The 12927-nt window shown below is 49.8% G+C and overlaps 1 protein-coding gene across 3 annotated transcripts in view; it reads left to right on the plus strand.

Moving 5' to 3' along the window:
* Positions 1-330: 330 nt before the first annotated feature.
* The window catches only part of KLHL2 (kelch like family member 2), a 241466-nt gene continuing 228869 nt past the window's right edge, over positions 331-12927 (plus strand). For 2 of the 3 annotated variants that reach the window (XM_069744186.1, XM_069744187.1), the window contains exon 1: positions 331-658. In XM_069744186.1, coding sequence (XP_069600287.1) covers positions 591-658 — 68 coding nt within the window. In that variant the 5' untranslated portion in view covers positions 331-590. The remainder of the gene's footprint in view (positions 659-12927) is intronic. The other variant, XM_069744188.1, reaches the window with a different exon arrangement.

Below are 12927 nucleotides of genomic sequence, written 5' to 3' on the forward strand. Positions count from 1 at the left end.
GTCAGTGCTTTATTGTTGGTGGTCTCCATCCTCACAGAAGATGCCATGTCTAGGTGTCAGTACTTTTTAAGTGGTGGCCTCCATCCTTACAGATGCCATGTCTAGGTGTCAGTGCTTTATTAGCGGTGGTCTCTCAATGCTTTATTAGTGGTGGTCTCCTCTATACAAGATCCTCACAGAAGATAATGAGAAGATACAGACAGCTCAGCCCCTGCGCCATCAGGCACACAGCCGGCCGCCGTACTACAGGGCAATCAGATGACATGACAGCATCCGGTCACTGTAGGCGCAGTGTAGGTCTTCCACGGCCAGAGGGCGCCACTGCTTTCTGATAACACCGTCCTAATTGGCTCACGAGATGTGAGATCAGGATGTTGATACAGAGTGCACAGCGGCTCGTAGTAACCCGCTCACATAGAGAGCGGACAGCCGGCTGAGCGGAGGGCGGACTACAGCTGCCGGGACCGGGACACAGAGCCGGCGTGTGGAGATTACGTGCGGGAGCAGCGCAGCCACCCGGAGCTGGACATGGAGTGAGCGGGAGAGCCGAGCACTGCTGCTGCGGGGACTCCGCTCTACCAGCCCGTGGAATGGTGCTGACATCTGCCCGCAGCGCTCCCTCCGCCAGCAGCATGGAGACGTCGCCTGTCACCGCAGTGTAAGCGCCATCTGTGCCCGCACCAACAGCTGCCTGTGCCACCCACTGTATCTGTCATGTGTGATGCCAGTGTCCCGCCTGTGCCACCCTCTGTATCTGTCATGTGTGATGCCAGTGTCCCGCCTGTGCCACCCTCTGTATCTGTCATGTGTGATGCCAGTGTCCCGCCTGTGCCACCCACTGTATCTGTCATGTGTGGTGCCAGTGTCCCGCCTGTGCCACCCACTGTATCTGTCATGTGCGATGCCAGTGTCCCGCCTGTGCCACCCTCTGTATCTGTCATGTGATGCCAGTGTCCCGCCTGTGCCACCCACTGTATCTGTCATGTGTGATGCCAGTGTCCCGCCTGTGCCACCCTCTGTATCTGTCATGTGTGGTGCCAGTGTACCGTCTGTGCCACCCTCTGTATCTGTCATGTGTGGTGCCAGTGTCCCGCCTGTGCCACCCACTGTATCTGTCATGTGCGATGCCAGTGTCCCGCCTGTGCCACCCTCTGTATCTGTCATGTGTGATGCCAGTGTCCCGCCTGTGCCACCCTCTGTATCTGTCATGTGTGATGCCAGTGTCCCGCCTGTGCCACCCTCTGTATCTGTCATGTGTGGTGCCAGTGTACCGCCTGTGCCACCCTCTGTATCTGTCATGTGTGGTGCCAGTGTCCCGCCTGTGCCACCCTCTGTATCTGTCATGTGTGGTGCCAGTGTACCGTCTGTGCCACCCTCTGTATCTGTCATGTGTGATGCCAGTGTCCCGCCTGTGCCACCCACTGTATCTGTCATGTGTGATGCCAGTGTCCCGCCTGTGCCACCCTCTGTATCTGTCATGTGTGATGCCAGTGTCCCGTCTGTGCCACCCACTGTATCTGTCATGTGTGATGCCAGTGTCCCGTCTGTGCCACCCACTGTATCTGTCATGTGTGATGCCAGTGTCCCGTCTGTGCCACCCTCTGTATCTGTCATGTGTGGTGCCAGTGTCCCGCCTGTGCCACCCTCTGTATCTGTCATGTGTGGTGCCAGTGTACCGTCTGTGCCACCCTCTGTATCTGTCATGTGTGGTGCCAGTGTCCCGCCTGTGCCACCCACTGTATCTGTCATGTGTGATGCCAGTGTCCCGCCTGTGCCACCCTCTGTATCTGTCATGTGTGATGCCAGTGTCCCGTCTGTGCCACCCACTGTATCTGTCATGTGTGATGCCAGTGTCCCGCCTGTGCCACCCTCTGTATCTGTCATGTGTGATGCCAGTGTCCCGCCTGTGCCACCCTCTGTATCTGTCATGTGTGATGCCAGTGTCCCGTCTGTGCCACCCACTGTATCTGTCATGTGTGATGCCAGTGTCCCGTCTGTGCCACCCACTGTATCTGTCATGTGTGATGCCAGTGTCCCGTCTGTGCCACCCTCTGTATCTGTCATGTGTGATGCCAGTGTCCTGCCTGTGCCACCCACTGTATCTGTCATGTGTGATGCCAGTGTCCTGTCTGTGCCACCCACTGTATCTGTCATGTGTGATGCCAGTGTCCCGCCTGTGCCACCCTCTGTATCTGTCATGTGTGATGCCAGTGTCCCGTCTGTGCCACCCACTGTATCTGTCATGTGTGATGCCAGTGTCCCGTCTGTGCCACCCACTGTATCTGTCATGTGTGATGCCAGTGTCCTGCCTGTGCCACCCACTGTATCTGTCATGTGTGATGCCAGTGTCCTGCCTGTGCCACCCACTGTATCTGTCATGTGTGATGCCAGTGTCCTGTCTGTGCCACCCACTGTATGTCATGTGTGATGCCAGTGTCCCGCCTGTGCCACCCTCTGTATCTGTCATGTGTGATGCCAGTGTCCCGTCTGTGCCACCCACTGTATCTGTCATGTGTGATGCCAGTGTCCCGTCTGTGCCACCCTCTGTATCTGTCATGTGTGATGCCAGTGTCCTGCCTGTGCCACCCACTGTATCTGTCATGTGTGATGCCAGTGTCCTGTCTGTGCCACCCACTGTATCTGTCATGTGTGATGCCAGTGTCCCGTCTGTGCCACCCTCTGTATCTGTCATGTGTGATGCCAGTGTCCTGCCTGTGCCACCCACTGTATCTGTCATGTGTGATGCCAGTGTCCTGTCTGTGCCACCCACTGTATCTGTCATGTGTGATGCCAGTGTCCCGTCTGTGCCACCCTCTGTATCTGTCATGTGTGATGCCAGTGTCCTGCCTGTGCCACCCACTGTATCTGTCATGTGTGATGCCAGTGTCCTGCCTGTGCCACCCACTGTATCTGGCATGTGTGATGCCAGTGTCCTGCCTGTGCCACCCACTGTATCTGTCATGTGTGATGCCAGTGTCCTGTCTGTGCCACCCACTGTATCTGTCATGTGTGATGCCAGTGTCCCGTCTGTGCCACCCTCTGTATCTGTCATGTGTGATGCCAGTGTCCTGCCTGTGCCACCCACTGTATCTGTCATGTGTGATGCCAGTGTCCTGTCTGTGCCACCCACTGTATGTCATGTGTGATGCCAGTGTCCCGCCTGTGCCACCCTCTGTATCTGTCATGTGTGATGCCAGTGTCCCGTCTGTGCCACCCACTGTATCTGTCATGTGTGATGCCAGTGTCCCGTCTGTGCCACCCTCTGTATCTGTCATGTGTGATGCCAGTGTCCTGCCTGTGCCACCCACTGTATCTGTCATGTGTGATGCCAGTGTCCTGTCTGTGCCACCCACTGTATCTGTCATGTGTGATGCCAGTGTCCCGTCTGTGCCACCCTCTGTATCTGTCATGTGTGATGCCAGTGTCCTGCCTGTGCCACCCACTGTATCTGTCATGTGTGATGCCAGTGTCCTGTCTGTGCCACCCACTGTATCTGTCATGTGTGATGCCAGTGTCCCGTCTGTGCCACCCTCTGTATCTGTCATGTGTGATGCCAGTGTCCTGCCTGTGCCACCCACTGTATCTGTCATGTGTGATGCCAGTGTCCTGCCTGTGCCACCCACTGTATCTGGCATGTGTGATGCCAGTGTCCTGCCTGTGCCACCCACTGTATCTGTCATGTGTGATGCCAGTGTCCTGTCTGTGCCACCCACTGTATCTGTGTTTTGTCTACATAACACTCAGGCTAAGACTGTTCCACAGAGTGAACAGGTGAATCCCCCCCGTGGGACCCCACACCCCTTACATAAGCACTGCTGGGCACAGAACATTTAATGCTAATTGTACAGACGATGGCTTCAGACATATTCATTTCACAAGCTGCCCAGTCTGTCGTAGAAACATTAGCAGATGTGCACTGAGAACCAGGGTCACTGGTGGGATCTAACACTGATCACCTCTATATCCGGAGCAGGACACACTGGGATCACATGTACCCTGTGTATAATGTCCACCTCGTCTTCATCATGTGTGTCTTGTGTGATGCCAATGACCTGTGTGTGTTATACTAGTGTGTCTCATCGGGCCGAGGCCCCGTACAATCGTTCTGTTATCTGTATCTGTCCTGGAGGTCCTGGTTTTCCTGTTAGGGACACGTCTGGTGTTTCAGCGGTATCTGATGTGTAGGCACTCAGCCGTTCCTGCTTTCCTAATAGATGCAATGTAACCAGCACCTCTGCACCAAGAAACGGGGATCAGACCCCTGTTACCTGGAATGGTGGGAGTCCCATCAGTCGGGCACTTGGTTGCCAGATATTCTGTTTCGGGGGTCAGTTGAGTTGTTGCCCTGTTGTCTTTGCCCATTGCCGACATCTTCACTGGCCCCTGCTTCCTGAGACTCCGAGATGGGCTGTATTGGGAAATCTACTATAATTGGTGGGCCCACTGGGCACGGACTACCAGTGATGGCCCCTACTGACATGTCAGAAAATGGCTAATGGGATTGATTCCAAGCATTAATGCCACGTGCACATGTTGAGAATTGGGTGAGAGTTTTACCTCAGTATCTGTGAGCCAAAACCAGGAGAGGGAAAAGATGCAAAAGTGGTGACGGGTTTCTATTCTACTCCTCCTCTCCTGGTTCTGGCTTATAAATACCGACATGAAAAAGCTCAGCTAATACTCAGGTGGCCTGATGGGTTAGGCGGTCACTCCTCCTGATGAGCTAAATAAAGGCAATGGCGCTTAGACGTGTTTCTGAAATGGCTATGTCGGGGGGTCGCTATTCCTGCAGTTGGGGATTGCTTTCGGATGCCCAGCAATCTTCCCATAGTCTGTAGAATGTGACGGGCTTCATGATCTGCGGTAATTCCCTCTAACCATGTGAGGGGCATCTCCTATGTCTTGTCTATATCCTAGTGTTGCTCCGTTCTCGGTGGGTGGCCTGGAGGCAGACATCCACATACTAGTAGTGCCAGATGGCAGAGTGGGTCTCTGTACACCGCTATTATCTGCTGGGTATAAGCCAGGCTAGCCTCTGTCCCCGCTCCTGACTTGCACAGTACATGTACGGAGGATGTTGGGAAGGGGTTAATAACCTCATTGATAGCATGCCCAGGATCACTGTGTGCTCTGGAAGTCACTCTTCTCAATACAAGTCTATAGGACTGCACACCGGCTCCAGAGCCTCGGCCTGAATTTCTATTAAAGCTGACGAGCTCCTCTTCAGACGGCCCTCACTGTGTACTGTGGTGGTGCCGGACTGAAAAGGGGTGAAGATGGCCGCCGGTGAGTATGTGACTACATGTAGTGCACTTACACCCGTGATCCCTAATAAGGGAGTTCAAAGAAAAAAACAAAACCCTGGAGCGCAGCTTCATGTCATCCCACCCTGTGATTTCCAGAATTCCACCACTGCCTTCTTGGTGTCCAGTGCAGATGAGTGTATGTGCATGTCTATGGGGTCCTAGTCCTGACCGTCTGCTGCTCCCTGGATGTAGCGTTGGGCCGAGCATGGCTCAGGATATACCCCCGGCTTCCGGCTGGCCAGAAGACAGCGGCCTTTCCTGTTTTGTGGGAGAGAAGGATGTGAATCAGTTTTCCTCAGCACTGCGGTGTACATTGTGTAGATACGTTGTGTAGTGCCGTTCTGTGCAGGATCACAGCCGAGCTTGTGGGTCTGGGATTTGCTGTGGATGAGATGCCTCCCTGCATTTATACAAACGCGTGACCTGTGTTCTTGACCTATAAGTAGAGAAGAACGAAAAGTGACGCCGACAGTCACAAATACAAGGCAAACAATAACCCTCTCATTAGTGGGGGCGCCGCTGCCGTACACGTGCTGGCTGGTATATAGCTACCTTACCTGGCTGCATATATAGCAGAGCTGAGCTTGTAGGAATAGTGACAGCAGAGGAGCTGCTGTTAGACAGTTCTGATGGTGACATATCATTACAGAAAAAGCTGACCAATCCTTCTGCTCCGACTTCACCTGACTGAGCAATGTCGGCAGAGGGGGTTCTTCAACATACTAGATACTGATGGTTTGGCCAACTTTAATGTTTATGGGGCCTTTATTCTCATCTAGATAGGCAATAGCCTACTTCTGGGCCTCACATCAGTTCTAAGAATGTGCTCTAAAATGCCGACAAAATGCTTATACAGTTAGCTAGATAAGCAGCTGGAATATATTTGGCAGTCCCATAGCCAATGAATGGAATGGGCACCACTGCGGCCCTCTCACAGGGCATTTCACAGCTCCATTGTGCCAGACTGCTCAGATAGGAGTAATCCTTTGAAAATGTCAGGCCCAACTAAAACTCAGAACTTCTAGGGCATTCTTGGGCAGGAAGCAACTTCAATAAATACATTTCAGGAAATGTCTCGTACAGTTTTTGTTGGAGGTTGTCTGCTCTTACCCTGGTACAGGTGATCATTGTATAATAGAAAGATGTTCGGGTTGGAAGCCAGATCTTCTAGGCCTCAGTGTCTCTGCTTGCTGGCCCTCCGTGGGAACACTTTGTCTTACACTTTAGCTTGAAGCTCTTCCTGACCAGGGCAGTCTTATGCTTGTGAGAGGAGGGAGGCCTGGCCTGGCACTGCGTTGTTCCCCCGACAGATTTCCTTCTGCGCAGCCTCGGCTTCCATTGAATTGGGCCGACTGCAGTTCCCTGTACAGCCTGGATGATTGGGACCGTCCAGCCATATGCCATCATTTTACGCTAAATATTGCCCTATATCACTAGAGTGCTGTGATTGCCTGGGATTTCATGCGACTTGATAGGATAAATCCCTTCTGTGTGTGCGCTTATGGTCAGCTATTGGCGTCTACGTGTAAGTGTAGGGTAGGGGTGATTGTTCTCCTTCTGTGTGTGTGCGCTTATGGTCAGCTATTGGCGTCTACGTGTAAGTGTAGGGTAGGGGTGATTGTTCTCCTTCTGTGTGTGTGCGCTTATGGTCAGCTATTGGCGTCTACGTGTAAGTGTAGGGTAGGGGTGATGGTTCTCCCTTCTGCCCCTGTGAGGGCCATTTAGCTGTTGTTCAGTTTACAATGTGTTTTTTTTTTGGGTGAATGTCACTTACAGCTGGTCTGTTGCAGGTAGTTCAGCCATGTGTGCATACCATATATTCTTTTATGTAAAACACGTTTTTTTTTATACAAGATATTGTAGCCACACATCAGCCAATCTCTGTCTCAGACGCATATGTCTGCCTGTCCATATTACACGCGGGTCTAGGGGCCGACCGGACCACTTCACACTGCCTTCATAAAATGAGTATTTGGTGAGTTTTGCACATTGCAGCATTTCTGCACCCTTTATGTACATTGGGTTACTTACATTTTTCCATTTGTTTTTCTATTGCATTTTTTACTCCGCACTATTGCAGCCTTTTCACTCTTTTTTTTTTACTTTGTAGATGCCGCTGTTTAATTGACCATGGTATCTTAAGAGGTTAAAGAGTTGCTCCCAAAAAAAACTAGTCATTCCATATTAGCTCGTTGATTGCTTGAACTCCTAGCAATCCTGGGATAAGGATCTGCAGCTTCATTTTGAAAGAAGCATACGTGTGTGTGTGCTCGCCCTCTACTCCATTCATTGTCTATGGGACTGCTGGACCCTGCCGAGCGCTGCATGCGGCAGTCCAATGAGTGGATCGAAGGCAGAGCATGCACACCATTGAGAGAGAAATAATCCTGTGTTATCAATGGATATATAACTCATAGCACAAGATGGGGTTAATCACACTTCTATTGCTTTGGTGCTGATCTCTTTTACTCTGTGTACATAGGAAGTTATGAGAATGCTGCCGCTGGTCAGAGACTTGTGCACCTGGCTGTAGATGGCTATGTGCCACTGCTGACATAGATGAATATTTCTTGGTTATTGTGGCTGGCAATGATTCCACATGGTTCATACCTGCAGCCGGTGCTGGAGTGCTATTGGGCAGTCAAACAGCTTGGGAACGTTTGGTGCCAAGTAAAATGCTGGGCGGCGTGTCTTACAATTAGTTGGCTGTACTTGTGATTGTTTTTTGCTGGTAGAGAACCAAGAAGACATCTCGGCAGGTGATCAGGGCTGTAGGAATGTGTGCCCTCATTGTCTTACCACCAAGTCTAGGACTGGAACCCCTCCCAGAAAGCTTGTCAGTGACATGGCGTGTGACAGCACCCAGCGCTAAGGAAGCCACGCATCGTCATGCTGCTATCATGGCTGGAGACACTTTGGACCTTTTGTCCTTCCAAATCCAAATGTTTTTCTTTTAGTTGTAGAGATACGAGGCTTACTGCTGGTAATCACACCTTTAGAAAATGGCCTTCAGCTCACTGTACTCACCCGACACGCAGGCAGGAAGCCTAATCCCTGAGGCCGATGCCTCCATACAGGGGGGATCGCTGGCTTCCTTTTGTTCTCTGAACCTTCTGTGGTTTGGCGACGTTGTGAATCACCGAGCCGTCTGCTCAGCAAGTTTCCGTTTTACCCCCCTCAGATATTTGGAGATCTAGGACTACTGTTTAAGCTCCACAGCTTTCCAAGCTACCCTGGAGGTTTTTTACAGGGCGTATCGGATACGTTTTGCTCCAATCTCCCGAACCAGTCCGGGCCATTTGCACAGATGCCAACAAACCCACAGCAGAATTGTCAGTGAGTGTGTTGAGATACTCCATATGCAAATTGCTGGTATGTCACTCTCCACAAGGAGAAACCTTAGACCTTTGTTGAGATACTCTGCATATTTAATTTCCCAGAGGAGCATTGCAAGGCTTAAAAAGGTTATCCACTACTACGGCAACCCCTTCTTGATCAATATGTTTGACCCCAATGAAATAATAAAGCTTATACTCGCCTCCCGTGCCGGCGCTGTTCCCGCGATGTGGGCACTAGTTCTCCCAGGACTTCGGTGCTGTTGTTGTGACTTGTGACGCCATTGCCCAATCAACGTTGGTGTCACTGTCTCCACGTTCGGACAAATCGAACACGAAGAGGAAGTCCAGGCTGCAACGACAGCGCGGGACTCCCGTGAGAACTAGTGCCGACACTGCGGGAACTGTGTTGGCATGGGAGGTAAGTAAAGGCACCATTATTATATCAGGGATAAGCGAGGGGTATGAGAAGAAATTGTCCAAGTAGTGGACAACGTCTTCGTTTCCTCACATTGGTATGCCAGGCTAGGCATGTCACTCTCCACATGGAGGAACGTTACCCCTGAGATACTCTGCAGGACAGATTCATGCACGCACTTTTTGGACAATTCCCGGTAAAATGACTTTGGGTCTGATCGCAAAGCTCCAAACTGTCATACAGGAAGAGCAGCTCCAGGGAGAAGAAACATATATTCTATGAGCTGCCACTTCCAGGCATTGGGGTGTCCTAGGGGCTGTTAAAGTTACCGATCGCTATACGGGGGGAGTGCTGGAATTGCTCGCCGGCAGTATGATTGACTGCAGCGTTTGTGTGCAGAGCAGGCTTTCACTCAAAGTGCAGGTTTGCAGTGATTTAGCTTTCATTTAGCGGTGACTACACTGCCCGATGCCTGGAAGTGAGCAGCGAGTAAAATTAAGCCACAGTCACACGTTCAGTATTTGGTCAGTTTTTTACCTCAGTATTTGTAAGCCAAAGCCAGGAGTGGAACAGTGAGAGGAAAAGTAGAATAGAAACATATGCATCACTTCAGCATTTATCACCCACTCCTGGTTTTGGCTACAAATACTGAGGTAAAATACTGACCAAATACTGAAGGTGGGAACGTGGCCTTAAACTTCATTTTCACCAGTTAGTGACTGACCAAACCAAATTTGTAAATTCTAAGGCTACGTTCACATTAGCGTTGCGCCGCCGTGCGTCGGCGACGCACGCTAAAACGCGCGCAAACGCGCGCAAAAACGCGCGCGTTTTGCGACGCGTGCGTCGTTTTCCGACGAAAATCGGACGCACAGAAAATGCTACAAGTAGCGTTTTCTTGCGTCCGACGCTAGCGTCGGAAACGACGCACGTGGTGAAAAACGCCACCAAAACGACGCACGCGTCCCCTATGTTAAACATAGGGGTGCGTCGCCGCTGCGTCGCCGGCGCGTCGCCGGCGCAACAGCGACGCACATTGGCGGAACGCCAATGTGAACGTAGCCTAACATGTGCCTTTTTTTGGCAACAACTGTGGAATGCTTCAAATCCCAATGATTTTGAGATTGTTTTTTTTCGTGACACATAATGGTTTATGTTAATTGTAATCTTGGGTCCATTTATGTTTTGCATTCATTTATAAAAAATATCCAGCATTTGACAAAAAAGTCCAAGAATTTAACCCAGCATATAGTCGTACACATGAAAAGTTAATAAATAACATTTAGGTCATGTCTGCTATACATCACCACCATCTGTAAAATGTTCTTTTATTTTGTTGGGATCTTGTTGATTTTAAAATTTAGAAGCACACTTTTTTTTTTTTTTTTTTTGACCTTGTCAACTTTGAAGCGACTTATGGGCACCTATGTTTTGGAAAACCCCCAAAGTGATGCCATTTTATAAACCGTGCCCATCACCATGTTCAAAACTGGTGGTCTAAGGGGAACCGGTCAGCAGGATTGTGCACATTAACCTACAGACCGTGTCAGGTTGGCTCCGTTATACTGATTAAATTGATACTTTTGTTGATGAAATCCGTCTGGTGGTGGTGGTTTAATCTTCATTTTCAGTTTTGTGTTAATGATATGCTCGTGCTGTGGGGCGGCCTGTGGGGGTCTTCATGTGGTGCTCTGATTAGCTGTTTATCTGTATGGCTTATGACATGTCCCTGATCCCTCAGTGACCTGCCCCCTAATTTACATACTAAATATACTATGGTTTGGAAAGGGGGGGGGGGGAAAGCATTGATCAGGCAGACACCTTCGCTGTAGCATGATACGGGAATAATATGCATGTTTTCATTTTATTCACACACAGTTTTAAGAACATTTTTTATTTTCTTTTTCAAACAAAATGTCTCGGCGCCATTTTGCAAGAGAAAAAAAAAATTAGTCTTCATCAAGATGGCGCCTGTGCAGTAGCATCTATCAGAATGCGATAGATGCTACTTCACAGGCGCGGCCACCGGCACCATTTTGTTTGGGGAAAAAATTTCTTAAACAAAACTACCGTATTTTTTGAACTCTAACACGCACCGGACCGTAATATGCACCCCAAATTTTGGGGTGGAAAATTGCAGAAAAATAAGATGGGGGTCCATCTTATTGTCAGTCTTATTGTCCGAATTCAAGGTATCTTACCTGAGAGCCGGCGGTGGTACATCGGGATCACAGAAGGCAGGGTCCCTTCCTCAGGATGCCAGTGGTGGCAGAACTGGGGCAATGCTGCAGTCCCAGGGTGCGATGCTGCGGATCATGGAGCAGGGTCCCTTCTTCAGGATGCCGGCGGCAGACATGTGGCGACGCCGTGGCCGGGTGTCCATGGTGAGCAGAGCCGTGTGCATCACCAATTTCCCTGCGGCCATCTTGCAGAACCTGTGGGCTACCGGAGGCTTCAAGAAAATTGCCGCGCATGCGCAGATTGTGATCTTGGCGGCCATTTTTCTGAAGTCTCCGGCTGTCCACGCCTTCAGAAAGATGGCCGCAGGGAAACTGGTGATGCACTCTGCACACCATGGACATCGAGCTGTTGTGCCGCCACGTTTCTGCCGCCAGCATACTGAAGAAGGGACCCTGCTCAGGTGCACTCCCCACCGCCGCAGCATCGCCACACATCTCCTGCAACCCCCCGGTAAGCCTGCATCGCACTATAAGACGCACCCCCCCATTTTCCTTCCAAATTTTTTTTGGGAAAAAGTATAGTCCGAAAAATGCTTATTATCCCCCATATCCTGCTACAGCGCAAGCGTCTGATGAATGTGATTTTAAAAAAATAAAACATTATATTCAGTGTGTAAAATAGGGGGCAGATCAGTGACTGGTTATAAGCCATACAGATGAATATCTAAGCAGAGCACCACATATAGACCCCCAACAGACCACCCGGGGCACGAGCATATCATTAACTGAAAAATACAGATTAAACAACCACAAGACGGATTGCATCACCCAAGGTAACATTGTAATCAGTATAACGGCGCCGACCTGACACTGTCTGTAGGTTACCGTGCACAATCCTGCCGACAGTATCCCTTTAACCTTTTTGTGCTTTTTAGGAATTCATGCTAAGTGACATGAAAGGAAAGTAAAATGTTGTTTTTATCACCTAAATTTCGCTAACTTCTGAACAGACCCCTATAGGCGGAAGAACCGGCTGTTAAATGGCTGCGAATTGAAATGCCAACCATCAGCACCACATAATCATGATCTCATGGCGCTGATGGGGTTAAAGAGGGAGTCAGCTGACAGCTGCTGCATTTTCACTCAGGAGATGCAATTCTCTTGTATCTCAGGTCAGTAAAAAGATGTATTGGCAGTCACTAAGTGGTTAAATAGAAGAAACAAAATTGCTGCAAGTTTGGTGTGGCCATAAAAATGACCTGGAAAGATTAAACTCCAACAAAACCCAGAAAAATTGCTGAAATGAATATGAAAAATGAATAGTGGCGTTAAAAACTAAAATTCTTAAAAAAAAAAGAATAAATAAAAAATGCGCCCATAAATCGACATAAACAAAAGTTATGGCTCTTTGAAGAAGATCATATTTTTCACTTGCGGCTTTTCTTTTTTGCTTGCACAACTATTTGCTATTGGTCTTGAAAAGATGGCAGATGGGTGATTACACAGGGTGGATCCACCAGATCATGGAAATCTAGATGTGCGGTTAAATTGTCTGACCACCAAGTGATGGTGCGCCCCTCAAAACATAAGGGCAAGGTCTCTTTTGATGGTCATTGCTTAATGTGGGAACAGTGAAGGATCCATTGAAGAACCTGGTGATGTTGGAGGGTGGGCGCGGAGATCCTGCC

Source organism: Ranitomeya imitator, chromosome 1 (assembly GCF_032444005.1).
Source record: "Ranitomeya imitator isolate aRanImi1 chromosome 1, aRanImi1.pri, whole genome shotgun sequence".
Taxonomy (NCBI): domain Eukaryota; kingdom Metazoa; phylum Chordata; class Amphibia; order Anura; family Dendrobatidae; genus Ranitomeya; species Ranitomeya imitator.